Source organism: Rhinoderma darwinii, chromosome 12 (assembly GCF_050947455.1).
Source record: "Rhinoderma darwinii isolate aRhiDar2 chromosome 12, aRhiDar2.hap1, whole genome shotgun sequence".
Classification (NCBI taxonomy): Eukaryota; Metazoa; Chordata; class Amphibia; order Anura; family Rhinodermatidae; genus Rhinoderma; species Rhinoderma darwinii.
In genome coordinates this window covers 67,709,209-67,729,920 of record NC_134698.1, presented here as the reverse complement: position 1 = coordinate 67,729,920, position 20,712 = coordinate 67,709,209, and the positions used below count along the sequence as shown (strand labels likewise).

Sequence of the window (20,712 nt, the reverse complement as noted above, 5' to 3'; positions counted from 1 at the left end):
AACGGAAATGAACGGTGATGTGAACAGGCCCTTAGCTAAAGAACAAAAAACGTATCCGTTTTTATAAGAACGGACACAAACGTATACTACAAAGAAACGTAAGCATGTTACAAATGCATACGTTTTTGTAACTTTAAAAACGTATCCGTCGTCATATACCATAAACGTGTGCACAAAACGAGATGTGGACTGAGCCTTATGGGCAGGATCAATTTTATCTGTTGCCTATTGGTAGTGAAGAAAATTGTAAGGTGTCAATGGTGATGATGAGGTTTAAAAGAATCAAGATGACTACACGACGACCTCTGCTGAGGTAAAGTCTGAGCCCTGAGGTAACACTGGATACAGGCAGAGTTCCCGCCTCGGCCAGCACCGGTCACATGACCACCCTCACCGCCTACAGGCGTAAAATTCAGTCGGGGCTTGTCGTGTGATGAGGAGGCGTGGCTGTGATGATGGGCGTGGTTATGCTGCGGAGGGCGGGGCGAGATTCCAGAGTGACAGGAGGTGCCCGCTGCTGCTGTGATTGACCTGGGCTACGTGTGTCAGTGTCGCTAGTAGCGGGGATGCGGGGCGCCATGGGATCGGCGTATACCCGGCTGCAGCGGCTCACGGACTCCCTGCAGGACCCGGAGAAGGTGGCCCGCTTCCAGCAGCTGTGCGGAGTGCAGAACTCATCATTACCACATGAGGAGAAGCAGAGGGACACACAGGAGGCCGCCGGGGACGGGCCCAGGCACCGGGGAACCCGGCACCAAAATGGACCCCTGGAGAACGGTGCTGCCGGGTGCGAGGAGGAGAAGGAGAAGATGCAGCCGATGCGGCGGAACTCTCTGACCGGGGAGGAGGGACAGCACTTCATCATCCGCAACCGGCTGCTGTATTACCTGTTCACACTGGGCACGGAGCTGGGCAATGAGCTCTTCTACATCTCCTTCTTCCCCTTCTGGATATGGAACGTAGACGCGCACGTCGGCCGCCGGGTGATCGTTATCTGGGTGTGGGTCATGTATCTCGGGCAATGCACCAAGGACCTGATCCGCTGGCCCCGGCCGCCCTCCCCGCCTGTGCTGAAGCTGGAGGTCTTCTACAACTCCGAGTACGGAATGCCCTCCACCCATGCCATGTCCGGCACCGCCATCCCCCTGTCCCTCCTGCTGCTCACCTGGGGCAGATGGCAGGTAATGATCCGATGGCAGCAAGGAGGCTACCACTAATTGTGGAGGGGGTGGCAGAGATGTTCCACTGAAGTATGGGGAGGGTGGTTACCCTTACTATAAAAAGTTATGAAACTTTTTTTAAATACTTTAGGGGGAAATTATAAAGGTTGGCGATTCAGACCGTCCCACGTAGCGGCGCCCCACGCATCTCTCTTACTTTCGGAGAGAAATGGCCACGTGATTTTACCCGGTATTAACAGTGTGGCCGCTTGCCACGGCACGTGGGTGTAGTTTTGGTGCATGAGGAATGAATCCTGAATCTAAATAGCGCCGGTTTGAGATTCGCCTAACTTATTAAAAGTTGCACTTAATAAATTAGGCTACTCCGTCTGTGCGCCAGAAAGTCAGATCTACGCCAGCTACTAAATTTGTACTAAATTACACCAGTTTCTGGCATAAAAATAGTAAATTTGTCTTTCGCTCCCAGTTTTAGTAAAGTGCCGTGATTGGGGCAAATGCCTCAAAAGGCGCAATTTATTTTGTGCACGTTTCAACTTTTGAAGCATTTGCAGCTTTTCTACACCAGAAAACCAGAGTAGAAAGAATAATAAATTCCTCCCTTTTGTGTATCAATTATTCCACATTTTCAAGATCTCTGCTTGCAGTCAGTGAGTAAAAACGTTCTTGTTTGCATCCACAGGCTGAAAACCGGTATAGATTGATAGGTGGTTGTCTTCTTCGCCTATTCGGGCATCAAGACCTTCCTCTATTACTTTGGCCAGATTCACACGAGCGTCGGGAAACTTGGACGTGAAAAACGTGACTTTTTTTAACATCCGAGGTGCCCCCGTGCGGGTTCTGTTTTCACGGATCCCCATAGACTAGTCTATGGAGGGATATGTGAAAACGGAAGAATATAGGCCGTGTGAAATACATGCGTCCGTGTGATGGCCGTTGTTTTAATGGCCGTCACGCGGACGTATTCAACGTTGGTCTGAATAAGGCCTTGGACGTGGCACCACCACCCATTCTCTTGGCTTGGCACCGTGTAATATTACACTTTGGTTTTAGCAGCCCGGAGGACTGCAGAAAGTGTTTCCCTGCTGGACATCCCCTTTAATACTTGTCACAGCTAAGAGTTTGCTACTATTGTAACCAGTTTAGACAATCCTGTAAACAAAATAGATCAGCAGCACAAATCTCATGTCCTGATAGTTTGCTACAATGTATCAGTGCAGGTAAAAGTTATCAGTCTGGAATCCAAACTGTTTAGCTCAGACTGGTGTTGATGGATTGTATAGGTACAAATCTTCAGCTGGGAGCAGGACTGTTTGTACAGGTTTTAAGCCCCTGGATGTAAAGAATGTTCCCATTCACCGACAGCAATCAAAGATATTGAAAAATGTGACTTGAACAGTCTATTACAAAGTTTTACAACTTTTCATTATCATGATTAAGGTTTAGTTATATGCTGGGACTTGTAGTTCAGTAAAATCTGCTCTTTTAATAGTCTGATGCCCTATTCAGGCGACCGAGGAACTCGGCCGTTTTTATAACCGCTGTCCGACGGCTGCATTGAAATCAATACATGTCTATGGGACTATTTACATGGCTCTTTTTTTTTTTTTTTCTGGACCGTGTGGGGTGTCCCGCTACTGGGACCTTCAGCTATCTGCTGCGATTGGGGTAATCTAGTAGCAAACGTTCAATTTCCCTGCAGCACCACCACAGGGCAAATAAAGTATTACACACTTCTCATTGACATCAATAGGCTGTTCGTGTCATGCATGAGCATTCTGGGTCCTCCAGAACTTGAAAATATTTTTGTAGCTTCCCTGGCTTCTAGATGAGGGTCCTGCATGGGGGACTGTCATCTATTCACTCAGAATGCCCTAATCTTGTAGATGACAAGCTTGTGAGGTCCCATCCCTTGTACAAGTTGCAGAGTTCTATCTGAATTGGGAGCAGATGATGTTGTTGGAGGCTGCTAGAAGAATGCAGGTCATGTGAAGGATGCAGAGTTCACAGATAATAGAACAATTGTTCTCCGTATCGTTCCTCTGAAGTTATAAATGGCAACATCTGCACACAAGGGTTTAGTTTAGGAGTTAGAGGGTCTGTCCAGTGAGAAGTAGCGGAGTTGAATTGATGTAAAGTTTTGCTACTTTCTTATACAGTTTTGTTTAAAGGGGTTTTCCTCCTTCTGACAACTGATGACCTATCCTCTGGGCACCGGACGTACATGCCGGAAGCAGTTGCCTCCGGCCACGGAATAGCGGCCGAGCTGCAATCCTGCAGCTCTGATCCTATTTAAAGAGGCTCTGTCACCACATTATAAGTGCCCTATCTCCTACATAATGTGATCGGCGCTGTAATGCAGATAACAGCAGTGGTTTTATGTTGAAAAACGATCATTTTTTTTAGCAAGTTATGAGCATTTTTAGATTTATGCTAATTAGTTTCTTAACTTTTGACCAAGTGGGTGTTGTACAGAGGAGTGTATGACGGTGACCAATCAGCGTCATACACTTCTCTCCATTCATGTCCATTTGTACTCAGCACAGCGTGATCTCGCGAGATCACGCTGTGCTGACACCTGCACCCACATTAACTTTACTGAAGTGTCTTGACAGTGAATAGACATCACTTCCAGCCAGGATGCGATGTCTATTCACACTTTCGACACTTCGGTAAAGTTTGTGTGGGACTTAATCACAGCACAGCGTGATCTCGTGAGATCACGCTATGAATGAAAGCACAGCGAGATCTCGTGAGATCACGCTGTGCTGTGTGAGTAAGTCCCACACAAACTTTGCAGTGACGGCGCTTCGGACTGGTGGAGCTCGATGCTATGTGCGGTTTCTATATCGTACACACTTTATTTTGGCTTACGTGGTCGGCTCTGGGGGGTTAATAGGTTGCACGTATTTACTGGTCTTATTTTTATGGTCGTCTGATAACTTGGATAAATTATAAATTTGCTTTGTTGGCAAAAAAAATAATTCCTGTAATCTCCAGACTTGATGTCGGCGGTATAAGGCCGGGCTGATAATGGGGAGCGCTGGTTGTGTGACCCGCACATGTAGTTGATAAAGTCCTTTCCGTTTCCACTTCAGCAGAACTTGTCAGCATTTCTTTTAATGACTATTAATGTCTCATCCGTTGACCTTTACTCTTGTGTCGCACAGTTCAAGCTTTGTCAGGAGTTGTTGATGTCACTCCGCATGTTCAATAACTCGCCTAACGCTGTAGTGTCGGGACTCGTAGCCCATGTTCTCCTCAAGTAGAAGTCCTGCTGGCCAATTCCTCTACGGAATAGGTGACCGCCCGGCACGAGAACACGCAGATCTAATGTGGTCACTTCTGACTATCGCTAGGCGGCCACCCACACCCATCCCCCGTGATTCCCACGCGGCGAGTGACCTGTCGTCCAGCAGGCGGGAATACCACGTTTCGTAATTGGAAAGCTCAAACCTGGACGACTCCACCATTAAATTGTGATCCGTTAATAGTGCGTATCAGTCATTGCCGCAGGTATTATTCCTTCTGTATTCAGGCCAGGGAAAAGCTGCTTAGAAATAAGTTTGTGTTTTCATAGTAAAGGAGTCAAATGGAGAAGATCCAAAACTGTCGTTTCGCATACATTGTATGTATTTGTAGATCCGATACTGTCGCGGATAAAACGTCTGGTTTAGATGCCCGTTAAAGGGGGTTTCAGATCTTCACAATCCTTGTCATGTGCCCTGTTAGGACTCTCAGGTTATGGGACCGATCAGTATAAAGCCCTGTTCACACAGAGTGTTTTTGTAGGAGGAAAATCTGCCTCAAAATTCCATTTGGAATGTTGAGGCAGATTTTCCTCTCCCTACACGCCAATTTTCACTGTGTTTTTTCGCCAGTGCCCATTGAGCGCCGCGGGCATAAAACACAGCGAAATACGCTTTCTCTGCCTCCCATTGATGTCAGAGGCGTAAACGCCCGAAGATGGGGCATGTCCCGTCTTTTTCCCGCGAGCCGGTTTTTCCGCTTGTGGGAAAAAACCGCCTCCCATTGAAATCAATGGGAGGCATTTTCAGACGGTTTTTGGAGCGTTTTCCGACGCGGTTTACGCGTCCAAAAACTCTGTGTGAACTGGCCCTAATGGTTTTGTAAATATACAAAAACTTTGAAACAAATCTTGTTAGGGGTGAGTGTTCCTGCCGGCCGCCTGTCGTCCCCTTTCCCTGACTGCAGGTTGTCTGTAAGGGTATGTTCACATGGCGGGGGTCCGTAACGGCTGAAATTACGGGGATGTTTCAGCCTGAAAACATCCCCGTAATTTCAGCCGTAACGGCATGTGCAGGCGCTTGAACGTCGCGTCAATTACGGCCGTAATTAGCGCTGCTATTCATTGGAGTCAATGAATAGCGGCTCCAATTACGGCCAAAGAAGTGACAGGTCACTTCTTCTACGCGGGCGTCTATTTACGCGCCGTCATTTGACAGCGGCGCGTAAATATACGCCTCGTGTGAACAGACAAACGTCTGCCCATTGCTTTCAATGGGCAGATGTTTGTCAGCGCTATTGAGGCGCTATTTTCAGACGTAATTCGGGGCAAAAACGCCCGAATTACGTCTGTAAATAGGCCGTGTGAACATACCCTAAATGTACAGAAACCATATCAGTCTTCAAAAATATTTCTGCTGCCCAGGGGGTAGCGTAGCGGCAGGTAAAGCCCTTTAAATATCATCGGTCAGCGCTAGTTTACCGGCATAAATCTGCTGGTGTAACAGAACCGGGTTAAGGCCCTATCAGATGGAGCGATTATTGTACAATTTTTTTTTTTTTGTATAATCGTTCCAATATAAGGGATAATCGTCGTGTAATGGCGTGCAACGACCGAGCGATAAATCATTGAGTTTCCGTGGATCTGCTACATCTACCTGAATGAAAGATTATCGTTCGCCGCCGCCACGTCCCCTCGTCTAATCAGAAATCTTCTAGTTTTTAGCGGATCAGAGGCGATCGCAGTAACAAGTGAACGGCGAAAATCTTTAGCAACTTCTGTCGTGTAATAGACCATTTTTCGAACAGAAACTTCTCGCTAAATCATCACTCGTTGGTGGAAGAATATCATGGCTGTCCTTCATCTACAGCTTCCTAAGGAATGATTTGGGATTTTTTTAGGTCTTTTTTGACTTTTCTCTTGCACCCAATTGACCTTGTTGTATTTTGATCTCTTCTCACCATTGCATATTATATGAACCATCTGGTCTGGTGGATCGTGAGTTGGTGCCGCCACCTTTCTCCATTTACGTGCCCTCAGTAGTGTTGTGCCTCCCTCCTAAAACTCTGTGCCAGTGAGAAGTGGTCCTATTGCCGGACTGGAAGGGGTATTGGTGTTTGTCAGTACTGTCCGTCACCATTCAGTGTGGGGGACATTTCCAAAAACGTAAAGATTTCTGTGTCCTCCATGAATCTACCCAAAAGTCTACCTCTTATACAGATGGTCCAAATAATAATTCACTCGTGAGTCCCTAATGAATAATTACATGGCATTTCCCTCTAGGGTATCAGTGGCGCTCGAAACACCCAGCCGACATTAGTTTTTTGCGCATATTGGCACGGTTTAAATGATCGTTAAAATCCACGCATTTTTTGCAGGTTAAACTGCCGTCTACGAGGTAAATGTAGTATCTGGTACGTCTGGTTTAATCCTACACAGCAACATTTCATCCCGGGATTACCCCAACACAATGTCAATGTTTCCGCAGGTGACCATTGCAAAAAGTGTGACCTGGCCGGGAGGTCATATACAACCTGGATGCCCATAGGGGAACCTAGAAGTCATGATAATCCTGTGACCAAATGTCTCTGTGTAGCCCTAGCCTAAGACTTCCGTATATTTGCAACCTTTATTAGGCTGTGTTCACACTGAGTTTTTTGCAGGAGGAAAATTCCTCCTGCAAAAACTGCTCCAGACGTTTTTTGCACAGTGGTTTGACAAAAACTCGTCAAAACACTCGTCGAGGCGTTTTTTTTTCCCATTTCTCACTGATTGAAATGGGGTTTTGGAGGCGGAAACCGCCTCAAGATAGGTCATGTCGCTTCTTTTTACCGCAACGCGGTTTTTCCGCTCACGGTAAAATAACTCATCCGCCTCCCATTGAAATCAATGGGAGGCATTTTTGGGCGTTTTTGCGGAACGGTTTCCGTGCCAAAAAACTAGTCAAAAAAACTCAGTGTGAACAGGGCCTAATAAAGTGTTTTCCTTTGTTTCTTGGTGATGTGAATGTGTTTGGAGGGTGAGACCTTGAGCACGTTTTGCATGTCATCGGTTTCGCCATGTAGGGTGAGTTTCTCTGTTATCTTTTGGCGCTGTAGTTGGACTACAACTCCTAGCCTTTGGCTGTCTGGGCATGCTGGGAGTTGTACTTTTACGCCAGTCAGAGCCACTTTTTTTTTTTAAACCACTCTCTTTGATAAAATTGCTCTGACGACTTAGTTCTCCGTTATTTATGAGGACGTCCACTGCCGATGACCCGTATGACAATGTGATACTCCTCTAATTTATTTAAAGGAATATATAAATAGCACTCACCTCAATGAAGCGTTGGATAATTCTGTAACGGTCTGATGTGTGGGGTCCCCGGCTTTCTACCCCTTTTTTTTTTTTAGCCATGATCACCCAGATCAACAATTGTGGGAAAACTTTTGACCGTGATCATATGAGGTTTTTTTAGTTTATATATTACTATGTATTTTGATGTACTTTTATGTTGTGGCTTTTTTGTTGTGTAGCGTGTTTTTTTTTTTTTAGTGTTGTGTTTTTTTTTTTTTAGTGTTGTGTTTTTTTTTTTGTTGTTTTTCTGTTTTTGTTTTTTTTTGTTTTTTTTTTAAATCCGAAAGAGAAGCGAGGTGTAATTGAAAGTCTTGAAACTTCTTCAAAAAAGAAATCAAATCAAAATAACGCCGGGTTCCCATGTAGCGTAAACGTTCCAAAATTTCCGCAACGAAATTCTGTGCTTAAATCCTGCAGCATTTACAGTAGCGGCAAAAGTGAATGCGAATTATCACATCTCAGCCATACGTTGCGGAAAAAAAAGTTGTGCAAAATATTTTCCGCGGTTTTACTTTCAATTTCGCAGCGCGTCGTTTATGGCTCTGTGCGGAGACGCTGCGGTTTTGGCCTGTAAACTTCAATGGGGAGCATAAATTCCGCACTAATATGTACAAGTTTAGTTTTGTTAAGTGTTTATCACTAAAAACTGTGATAATGGGCCGTGTGGTGCATTTACACGTCCACCATTTTTGTGAAGCCGCAGCGTTTTGTAGCGATTTCACAGCAAAAAAAGCAAGATCCAAAGCGTGACGACCCGTGTAATAGAGAGCGCGATGGCTGACGGTGCGATGTACGGCTGTCAATGTCATCGGTTCCTGTCCGGACCCTCCTTTGTTGTGTGAATAACACGGAGACCTCATAGACTGTTTAGTAAACCTAACAAGGTGTCCTGGAAGTGTTCACACCTTAAGGCCTGTTTACAGCTAAAAATAATCGTTCTGAATAGTGGGTATCTGATCGTAAGGCCCTGTTCACACAGCGCAGAAACCGCTCCGCAAAACTCGTCAAAAACCGCTCAAAAATGCCTCCCATTGATTTCAATGGGAGGCGGACGAGTTCTTTTTACTGCGAGCAGAAAAACCGCGTTGCGGTAAAAAGAAACGACATGACCCATCTTGAGGCGGTTTCCGCCTCCAAAACCCCATTTCAATCAGTCAGAAACGGGAAAAAAAAACGCCTCGACGAGTGTTTTGACGAGTTTTTGTCAAACCACTGTGCAAAAAACGTCTGGAGCAGTTTTTGCAGGAGGAATTTTCTTCCTGCAAAAAAAACTCTGTGTGAACACAGCCTAATGATTAAAAAGTATCATTGGCGAAAACTGATCAGTTCTACATGAAAATAATTATTATAGTTTGTCTAAATGTAAACGGTCGCCCGTCTTTTCCTAATCTACATTGTCAGGATGATCGAATTGGCCATAAAAAATGTCATTGTAATGATGGACATCACTGGGGGTGTATAGTCCGGGCCCGTAATGGGCTATGGGCGCTGCGTTACGGATCTGTAATACGGCCGTGCGCAGTGAGGGAATACATTATGGCGTCTTCTGCAGCACGTTCTCCGTTTTTAGCTTTTTATTTCGCAAGGATGATTCATAGGAAATGTCACATTTGACTTTCACTACTTGTTACTTCTCCAAAATGATAAATGTTCTTGGTTTTACATCATCACACGATACTGTTGGGCGTTGAGAGACACCACTGCAGACATATTGGCGACTACCAGGCTGAAGGAATATTGAGGATGAGCCTCTGTATATACTGGGCACGCGCTATGACTTGTATCACTGACCCCGATCTTTCTGCTTGTTCGTAGATGCGCAGCTGGCACTATTGGCACTACTGGGGTTGCATCTCTAAGAAACAGAAAAAGGGTCACATTTTAGAGAGTCCAAATATTCTAACCTGTATGGTCGCTCTTCTATAAAATGACTAGACCGTGTGTCATCGATGGGTGTTTGTAAGGCGGTTGTCTAAAAAAATCGTAATCCTAGTATAATAATCGCTGCAACTTTCTAATATACTTTGCGTTTCATTTCTTCACCATTTTAAAAAAAAGTCTGCTTGCTGTCAGTAAAAGGAAATATATATATTTTTATTTTTTTACATCCAGAGGCTGAAACCCCCATATAGACCCAATGCTGCTCACTGCTGAGGTGCTTGTTACAATGTTTGTCATTGCAAGTCACTGTTAAAAGCAGCAGAAGCCCGAATGTCTCTCCTGTCCTGGATTTCAGGCTATAACCTAGACTGACACGTTGTAACAACCTTATCAGCTGTGTAAAAGTAGGACGGGGTGTTCAGCTGGTGGAAACCCTGTGACCATTCACTGACCGTGAGCAGAAATCTGAAATGGGGAAAGGCAAAGTTTATTAGAAACTTGCATAACTTGGTGTTATATAATGAGGTTTAATGCTGACTTGTCAGGTCCAAAGATTAAGGTGAGCAGGAAACCGATGTAATGTCGATGTGTAGCACTGTATTCTGCTGTAGGCGGCACTGTATTCTGCTGAAGGCGGCACTGTATTCTGCTGAAGGCGGCACTGTATTCTGCTGAAGGCGGCACTGTATTCTGCTGAAGGCGGCACTGTATTCTGCTGAAGGCGGCACTGTATTCTGCTGAAGGCGGCACTGTATTCTGCTGAAGGCGGCACTGTATTCTGCTGAAGGCGGCACTGTATTCTGCTGAAGGCGGCACTGTATTCTGCTGAAGGCGGCACTGTATTCTGCTGAAGGCGGCACTGTATTCTGCTGAAGGCGGCACTGTATTCTGCTGTAGGCGGCACTGTATTCTGCTGTAGGCGGCACTGTATTCTGCTGTAGGCGGCACTGTATTCTGCTGTAGGCGGCACTGTATTCTGCTGTAGGCGGCACTGTATCCTGCTGTAGGCGGCACTGTATCCTGCTGTAGGCGGCACTGTATCCTGCTGTAGGCGGCACTGTATCCTGCTGTAGGCGGCACTGTATCCTGCTGTAGGCGGCACTGTATCCTGCTGTAGGCGGCACTGTATCCTGCTGAAGGCGGCACTGTATTCTGCTGTAGGCGGCACTGTATTCTGCTGTAGGCGGCACTGTATTCTGCTGTAGGCGGCAATGAATTCTGCACTGTATTCTTCTGTAGGCGGCACTGTATTCTGCTGTAGGCGGCACTGTATTCTGCTGTAGGCGGCACTGTATTCTGCTGTAGGCGGCACTGTATCCTGCTGTAGGCGGCACTGTATCCTGCTGTAGGCGGCACTGTATCCTGCTGTAGGCGGCACTGTATCCTGCTGTAGGCGGCACTGTATCCTGCTGTAGGCGGCACTGTATCCTGCTGTAGGCGGCACTGTATCCTGCTGTAGGCGGCACTGTATCCTGCTGAAGGCGGCACTGTATCCTGCTGAAGGCGGCACTGTATCCTGCTGAAGGCGGCACTGTATCCTGCTGAAGGCGGCACTGTATTCTGCTGTAGGCGGCACTGTATCCTGCTGTAGGCGGCACTGTATCCTGCTGTAGGCGGCACTGTATCCTGCTGTAGGCGGCACTGTATCCTGCTGTAGGCGGCACTGTATCCTGCTGTAGGCGGCACTGTATCCTGCTGTAGGCGGCACTGTATTCTGCTGACCAGCAGATGATCCAGCGTTTGCTCGTTCATCTGCCGATCGTTCCCCTGCTTACACAGCGCAATTATCTGCAACGAGCGTTATATGAACAATTGTCTCCCCGATCGCCCAGTGTAAACCCCCTTTACTCTCCCTCTGACTTGTGATGAGATGGTCCTCATGTTCACCAGCTCCAACCTTAAATCTATCCGCTCATGTGCAAGGCATGGCTGACAATACTGTGCAGTGTCCTTCTGAAAAGACAATACTATAAAGATATGGCGCCCAAATCCTGGAATCCGGGTAGAGTTCCTAATATACTGCCATTGTGACTTTGCTTCTCTACACCAACCCCAGGCTGTGAGGGAAGCTGTAAAATCAAGTCCTCAACATCTAGTCCAGGTAGAGTTCTCTTTTATATAGTGGCCATCCATGCTACAGACCGTTCACGCTCAACTGACCACATTAAAAGATCCTCTAGTGCAGCCCTGGACTCCACCTGAGGGACACACTTTATATTTGGAGTCCCCTGCTTTGGCGAGGAGGTGACCAACCAGTCTATTATAGTCTATGGGACATACAGAAAAGGCTGAGTGCGTGCAGTCAGATGTTTCTCTATCTCCAGTTTCCCCCAAATGTACGACCTTCTCTCCATTGCTAATATAAAAATGGTCATAACTTGGCCAAAAATGCTCGTTTAAAAAAAAACAAAAAACGTTCCTGTAATCTACATTGCAGCGCCGATCACATGCAATAGCAGCTAGGGGTTGCAAAATCTGGTGACAGAGCCTCTTTAAGTCGCATTGATAAGACATGGCAGGTAGGAAATCTAAACCTGACCTTTTACCTACACATGGTGTTATTGTGGTGTTACGGGGATTATATAAGGATCACGAGGACACCGTATTGCATAAGAATAATCTGCATTTTCTCAATGTATCTTCTGTATTGAGTTCAGATATTTAACTCTTTTTTTGTTTCCCCTTTAATTCAGTATCCGTTCTTTTTTGGGCTGCTGCTTGCCGTGGTCTGGTGTTGCTTGGTGTGCCTTAGTCGGGTTTATATGGGAATGCATTCTGTTTTGGTAAGTCACATGGTTCCCCCCGTTTTTCTCTTTCAATTATTCGCACAGGTAATAATTTGACCGATTTATGTGGATTGTGATTTCAATCTTCGTATTTGTCTGTTGGGATAAAGCCGTGGTCTCCGACTTTTGGCTGTCGAGCCGTTTTGAAATTTCAACTCCTAAAGAGAGTGTCGGGAGATAATGGGAGTAGTTGTTTTACAGGTTGCAGACCACTGGTATGGAGCAAAGGCCTGGGCTACACAGTTCATCACAATGGGAGCGCAATTCAGTGGTGAAATCGAAAGCGATTCCATGATAAATCTGCAACAAAGTCCCCATGTAAAACATGCAGAGTTTGTGGAGGATTTGCTGTGGCCAAATCCGTGGCGCAAAATATGCCACGTGTGAATCCATCCTTAAAGTACAGTTATCAGAGGTCTGTCGTGCACCTGTGTCCGTCACATGACCAGGACAGATTTTAGTCCCTTGTAAGTAAACAATCAAGGTTCAAGCTAAATGACGACAGCAAGCAGAGATCTTGAAAACCATCAGGTATTGATACAGAAAGTATGTTAGGAAATGTTCTACATTTTCATTGTACAAAGAATTTTTGCTAAAACCATAATACGCTTTAATGACTTGCGTTTTATCTCATATTCCTGACTTCAGTACTGGGGACTGGCGGCCGCCTTCTCCAGAGAAGTCCTTTATGTGACAAGTCGTCAGTAACGCACCCTCCAGCAATTCTGGGACACACAAACACATTAGGGAGCCTGAAGGGCATTCTGGTCTTCCAAGGACATGTATATATGTAAATACACTTTATCCTCTAGTTTACAGTAGATACTTATACACAAATACTCTATATTATGTATGTGATTTATGAACTTTAGTAAGGCCCTGTTCACACGGAGTGTTTTGCAGGCAGAAAATTTTGCCTCAAAATTCAGTTTGGAATTTTGAGGCAGATATCGATCTGCCTGCACGCCGTTAGCAGCGTGTTTCGAGGCGTCTTTCGCTCGCGCCCATTGAGCGCCATGAGCAAAAAACGCCACAAAATACGCTTTCTCTGCCTCCCATTGATGTCAATGGGAGGTCAGAGACGTAAACGCCCGAAGATAGGGTATGTTGCTGCTTTTTCCCAAACGCCTCCGCCTCCTATTGAAATCAATGGGAGGCATTTTTGGACTTTTTTGGCGCGTTTTCCAACATGGTTTCCGCGTCAAAAACCGTGTAAAAAAAACTCAGTGTGAACAGGGCCTAAGAATGCAGATTTGTTGTTTGTATATAAAAAAAATGTAAATAAAAGCAACACAATTACAATCGAGATCGTGTCTCTGGACGTAGCCATGGAAACCAAAATAAAAGCTTCCATTGTTTACACTGCCGGTTACATTCACAGAACTGCGCAAAATAGAAATAAGATTTATACTACAAAGTTGTTGCTATGACTACACCGCTGTTTTCTATATAGGACCCCAAATAAGGGCTTGGCTATGGCGCCCTCTTCTAAATCCTTTATCTTCTTTTCCGGCAGGACGTCGTAGCTGGTGTCCTATACACAATCCTCATTTTGATCGTCTTCCATCCCGCTCTTGATATCATTGACAATTTCAACCTGACTTATAAGTATGCCCCCCTCATTATCATCAGCCTGCACCTTGCCCTGGGCATCTTCTCCTTCACGCTTGATACATGGAGCACCTCTCGAGGGGACACGGCAGAGATTCTTGGCAGCGGAGCCGGGATCGCCTGCGGGTCACACGTGAGTTACATGCTGGGGTTCTTGAAGGAACCGTCACCGGATACAATGCCTTTCATTATTCCACCTTTCACCGCGACTCTGCTGGGAAAAGCCATGCTACGAGTTCTAATTGGATTAGTAGTTTTATTACTGATCAGAGCCGTCATGAAGATGATCACCATTCCTATGGCGTGCAAAGTGTTTGGCATTCCTTGTGATGATATAAGAAAGGCAAGACAACGGATGGAGGTGGAACTGCCTTACCGATATCTCACCTATGGCATGGTCGGATTCGCAGTCATGTTCGTTGTCCCATATCTATTTACATGGGTCGGGCTACATTGATGGTAAACACGTCCAGGCGGGATAGACGAGGCTCTTAGCGGTATTATTCGGAACGTTCAAGGCGGACTTGTTGCCCTCTTGGAGGGAGGGGCTTCAAAAGTTGAATAATTCCTATTCATTTCTATAGTGCACTGGTAGAAAAATGACATTTGGGCCTAGGCGGTTTTTTGATTAACTTTTTTTTTTTAATTGCAGCTACTTGCAAGCGCAGTGTATATGGGTTTTATATCTGAAAACCATTTTGCTTTAGATTCAGGTACTCTATGAAACTGCTTGATAACTGTGCCTTTCTTTTGCTAATAATCACAAATGCCATGTATACTGTGATGTAAAGGCAACATCGCGCCAGCTCGAGGAATAATTCTTACACGGCGATGCCCGTTGTTTGCATGTGTAAATCCTTTTAATGCAGCAGAACTGTAATACCAGGAATATCTTGGGAGAGATTGCAATAGTCATGTCTTTTTGGCATGCTTCTTTATATAATGGCCACAATGCATTAACCTTTTCGGCGCTGCGGGCCAGGCTTCCTATACCTTGTCCAGCAGTCCTTCTGCTGCGCTGGGCTGTACAATGGGCACTCCCAGCACTTACAAGGTTAAAGGGGTTATCCAGGATTAGGAAAAAGGGTCTGCTATTTTTGTACTGAAACGACACCACTCTTGTCCATAGAGTCTGGCATTTTTGCTGATTCCATTCAAGTGAATGGAGCTGAACTGCAATACCTTACAAAGCCTTCAGACAAAAGTGGCGCTGTGTCTGGAAATGACTAGTCCTTTTTCCTAACCACTTTAACTCTTTATGGGCACCTAATAGATGTCCTTGTTGTTTCTGTCTTTAAATTTTTCTTTCATTTCTAGTGACCACTATGTATATTCCCTTCATTTTAGCCATTATGCATCCTATATATTAGGCTCCCTCTTCCCTGTGTGTAGGTGCTCACTCATGTATGCACGTGACCAGACTATTTAGTCTATTCCAAATCCGATATAATGTATGCCTGGCTGTCCATTCCTTCTAGGGCTTTGCGGTCCAGCTATTGCAAAATAATGTTTAAGGCACTGATAGTAAAACTGGGGGGTTCTAAGCACCCCCGCACACATTGTAAGGCACAATACATATAACGGTCCTCTTATGTGGAGGTTATAACATGGTTGGTGTGGCCTGGGTTCAGCCATCATTACTGGGAGCAATACATTTATGGTACGTTAATATTTCAGAATTTGGATGTAATTCATAGAGAAAAGATCGCCTGCACCTAATTGGGGCACTCACCCGGTGGGCTACTGTATAATTCATAGGAGTACAGCGCAGCACCTGCTAAGTAGCCAGTTAAAAGGTTTGTACGGTTTCACAATTTTGTTGTTGTGTTTTTTTTTGTATAATTAAGTTATTCAATTTTTCAATATTCTTTCTGTATTAATTTCTCACGGTTTGCAAGATCTCTGCTTGCTTTCATTTAGTAGGATCATTCATTGTTTACTTCCAGTGGATATAATTTTGTCAGTGGTCATGTGATGGAAACACAGGTGCACGGCTCGTTACAGTTAGGGTATGCTCGCACGGAGGAAATTTGCGGCAAAATTTTGCCTTCCATTAATTTCAATGGGAATCGAACACTTATTTTCCCTGCTCCATCTTCGGGTGGATTCCGCCCAAACCTCCCATTGAAGTCAATGGGAGGAGGAATCTTCCGGTCAATGGGAGAAATAGTTCGGTGAACAGGGCCTTACAGTATGTGTATCAGAGCTGTGTCTTGTAACGATCCCAGCACCTGTGTGTCCATCACATGACCATGTAACGATCCCAGCACCTGTGTGTCCATCACATGACCATGTAACGATCCCAGCACCTGTGTCCATCACATGACCATGTAACGATCCCAGCACCTGTGTCCATCACATGACCATGTAACGATCCCAGCACCTGTGTCCATCACATGACCATGTAACGATCCCAGCACCTGTGTCCACATGACCATGTAACGATCCCAGCACCTGTGTCCATCACATGACCATGTAACGATCCCAGCACCTGTGTCCATCACATGACCATGTAACGATCCCAGCACCTGTGTCCATCACATGACCATGTAACGATCCCAGCACCTGTGTCCATCACATGACCATGTAACGATCCCAGCACCTGTGTCCATCACATGACCATGTAACGATCCCAGCACCTGTGTGTCCATCACATGACCATGTAACGATCCCAGCACCTGTGTCCATCACATGACCATGTAACGATCCCAGCACCTGTGTGTCCATCACATGACCATGTAACGATCCCAGCACCTGTGTGTCCATCACATGACCATGTAACGATCCCAGCACCTGTGTCCATCACATGACCATGTAACGATCCCAGCACCTGTGTGTCCATCACATGACCATGTAACGATCTCAGCACCTGTGTGTCCATCACATGACCATGTAACGATCTCAGCACCTGTGTGTCCATCACATGACCATGGATAGAATTTTGTATCCTGGAAGTAAACAATGAATGTTCCTACTGAATAACAAGAAGCAGAGATCTTGAAAACCGTGAGGAATTAAAACAGAAAGTATATTGGAAAATTGTAGAACTTTAAGGGTAAGGCCACACGGTGCGTCGTTGATGCGGTTTTGTTGCGTTTGAAAACCGAATGCGGTCAACTGCGTGTGTTTTTTGTCTCTAATGCTGCAGTTCTGTTGGCGTTTTTTTACGCACATAGTTTACGGACATAGTTTTCACCCGTGTTGCAGTTTGTTAGGCGCTTCCTGTATATCGTTTATTGCATTGCAGAACTGTCAGCAAAAGCGCAAGCAGTTCAGCAACAACTTTGGCATTGCGGTCATTAACTGCCTGCGGTCGGACATTGTGAAGATGCAGATAACTGCACAAAAACACATTGTAATATAATAGCAGCCGTCTGTCCATAACCAAAATGTCACCATTGACACTTGCTGGAGTTTAAAAACGCAAAATAAACGCACCGTGGCCGTGCGGCCTTACCCTAATTATACAGAAAAAAACAATTTGCTGAAACCGGATAATATTTTTTAATGTCGCTGACGCGTTCTTGTGGTTTGCACTATAGGGGGGGGGGGGGGGGATGGGTACACTTACTTTCCATTTACATTGTATGATCTTTTTGTCATGTTTTGTGCAGCTGTTTGTTTTTCCAGCACAATTGCTTGTTTGTATTATTTTGACTACATAATGTCTGTTATACCAGAGCTATAGAGCATGAGACTCCCCTTAAGGACTCTGTCATGGGATGTGTAGACTTTTCCTCATATCGATGTCTCCTGTCCCGTACAAACCCCCCTACAAACCTACACCACATGGTCATCCCACATTCTGGGCTCTAAGGACCAACTTATTTTATATGTAGAAATCATCACTCTGACCGATCCTCTTTATTTTTACAGACTGTAGCACATATATATATATATATATATATATATATATATATATATATATACACACACACACACACTAGTGGCTCTGCAAAATAAATCCACTTGCCACTTCACGGTGACCTCCTTCACGTGGGTCCCTACTCTACCAAGTGTAGTATCCCATGGCAACCAATGCCACTGCAGCACCGCACCTGCAGAGGGAGCAGCCCAAGAGACCAACAGCAACCCTGATGCCCACCTTGGCTCTGGACCACGTCCCCCCACGGATACAGCACCACAACAACAAAAGATTTCCACACAATACCACAAAAAATTAACAGATGGAAAAAGCTCACCTTTTTACACTTGGTAGAGTAGGGACCCACGTGAAGTGGCAAGTGGGCTTACACAGTTTGATAAAAATGTTTACTAAGAACCTCATGTTGATACATTTCATTTTGCTGAGCCGCAATAGATCAAGTATAGCAAGTAGATGTGCGGTCAAGGTTTTCTTTCTCCCCTTGGAAATATGGATATATATATAATGTATGTGTGTGCATGTAAGCCCAGTCATATATAAGTGATGTACAAGGTCAATGCCAAGGATTCTAGAGATTCTCTCCATATTGGCACTGGTGGCAGCAGGAGTTTCTGGTGCTGCACGTCCTGGTAGGACAGACCTCTATGTGAAAAGTGCTATGTCTCCTGTGACCGATCCTCTATAACCTCCGCTGGATCTCGTTGGCGTTGCACTATGGTATTAATAAGCTGGCTTGACTTCTGTCGGCGCCTTTACTAGAATTGCAGGGCATTTTTCTGCAGACGTTCCACTTTGATTGTGGATAGGGCTTTATTTTTCCACATGAATGTACCCGGGCATGTCTCCAGTGAGGATTCTCGCACAATGTTCTCCTGTACATTTCATAATATTTTAAGGGGAGGTTCACTGTTCTAGCCTGCGACTCCGACTCGACACCCTAATAAAGCTGGTCATGCACATTAGAGCAAAGTCGGCTGGACTTATTGATGATCTAATGTATATGGGATGGCAGATGTCTGGTGGAAAGAAGGTTTGGGCATGATGGTGTTTCCATGGGTGATCCGCCACTGTGAGAAGTGCCTCGCAGTGGCTTATTCCCCTATTGAAATAAACATGCATGCTTGGCACAGCCAAGTGTGCATGTGTTTAAGGGGGGGATACAGCGATCCTGACCGCCATCTAATGTGCATGTCCACCTGTGAATGTGGTTCATACATAGAGATCAATCCTATCTGATGCGTTTCGCCCCATTCCAAGCCTTACTCAATGTCCTCTCGAGACTGGGACCACATATGAAGTCCCTACAGGTCCGTATTATGGGCACTTCATAAGGCAACACATTCTCCTCTAGAAGCAATATATCTCCATAATGCGGCATGCTATGGGGTATGGCATGAGGCCGGCAACGGTACAGTATGGGCCCAAAGCAGGGTCTGAACAGCACATTATAGATCTGTACAACTGCGTTCAGTAATACGGCCGTGTCCATGAGCTCGAAGTGTTAACACTGACCTCCCCTTCAATGAATGTTTATACCGTTGTCTATTTTTCCTTGGAGTGTATTCACACGGTGAGGTATTGCTGCATTCTCTGCTGTGATGCCGAAAACCGAATTGAAAAACCCACGCGTTTTACCGCAAAACTGCACCGTGTGAATACACCCTAGGCAATCCTCATTATTCATTGCTGAGATGTTCCCAAAAACGGAGCCTATTTATTCTTCTACTTGAACTCTGTATTCACAAAGTGTTAACAACGCGTTAATTCCACGGATTGTTCGATTTCACGTGTAAACTGAACGTGTCACCTGATTGTTTCACAATATTTTATCAAAAATACTTTTAATGTTTTAACTGGATTTTATTATAAAATAAAAATATGTATCTATTACCCACCGTTCTATTAAATGCCCTGACCCGCTATATGTCTGCAAACTTTGTATCAATTCTGTATCACTTGTAAGGATCTGGAGTGCACATATTATTTTCTTTTTTTTTTGGTCAATTCACTACCAGTAATACAAAAACACACACAAAAAAAACCTTCTGTTGCGCCTCTGATGATAACATAATATTAGGAAGGTGTTGATAATGCAGTTCTCAAATACAGTGAAATTCCTTTAATCCAGCATCTTACATGATGTAGGGTATTTCACAACACCAGAAAACTGTCTAAAGGCCCTTTTATATAATTGGTCAAACGATCGTTCATAAGAAAAGCGCGTTCCCGATCATTGCCCTGTGTAAACAGGGCAACGATCAGCCGATGAATGAGCAAACGCTGGATCATCTGCTGATCTGATTGTTTATGTAGCAATAAATATCATCGTTGTCGGCAGCAGATGTAGAAACAGGAAGACGTGCTGCCGACATGATGGAAATGTATGGGGACGAGTGATCGTAATAACAAGTTCTCGTCCCCTTAGGGTATGTGCACACACACTAATTACGTCCGTAATTGACGGACGTATTTCGGCCGCAAGTCCCGGACCGAACACAGTGCAAGGAGCCGGGCTCCTAGCATCATACTTATGTACGATGCTAGGAGTCCCTGCCTCGCTGCAGGACAACTGTCCCGTACTGTAAACATGATTATACTACGGGACAGTTGTCCTGCAGCGAGGCAGGGACTCCTAGCGTCGTACATAAGTATGATGCTAGGAGCCCGGCTCCTTGCACTGTGTTCGGTCTGGTACTTGCGGCCGAAATACGTCCGTCAATTACGGACGTAATTAGTGTGTGTGCACATACCCTTATAGAGCTCCTTGTGAAAGGAGCAAATGAGGGC

General features: G+C 45.3%; 1 protein-coding gene across 1 annotated transcript; it reads left to right on the top strand.

Moving 5' to 3' along the window:
- The first annotated feature begins 470 nt into the window (after positions 1–470).
- SGPP1 (sphingosine-1-phosphate phosphatase 1) lies at positions 471–14,871 on the top strand. The gene is made up of 3 exons (XM_075843754.1): positions 471–1,181; positions 12,336–12,425; positions 13,945–14,871. The coding sequence occupies exons 1-3, from the start codon at positions 567–569 to the stop codon at positions 14,494–14,496; spliced, it is 1,257 nt and encodes a 418-aa protein (XP_075699869.1). The 5' UTR covers positions 471–566; the 3' UTR covers positions 14,497–14,871.
- The last annotated feature ends 5,841 nt before the right edge of the window (positions 14,872–20,712 follow it).

Bases quoted from the DNA above. Each gene is read 5' to 3' on its own strand.
- SGPP1 (XM_075843754.1), top strand. From the start codon at position 567: ATGCGGGGCGCCATGGGATCGGCGTATACCCGGCTGCAGCGGCTCACG. The intron at 1,182-12,335 runs GTAATGATCCGA...CCTTTAATTCAG, and splicing joins TCACCTGGGGCAGATGGCAG to TATCCGTTCTTTTTTGGGCT. The intron at 12,426-13,944 runs GTAAGTCACATG...CTTTTCCGGCAG, and splicing joins TGGGAATGCATTCTGTTTTG to GACGTCGTAGCTGGTGTCCT.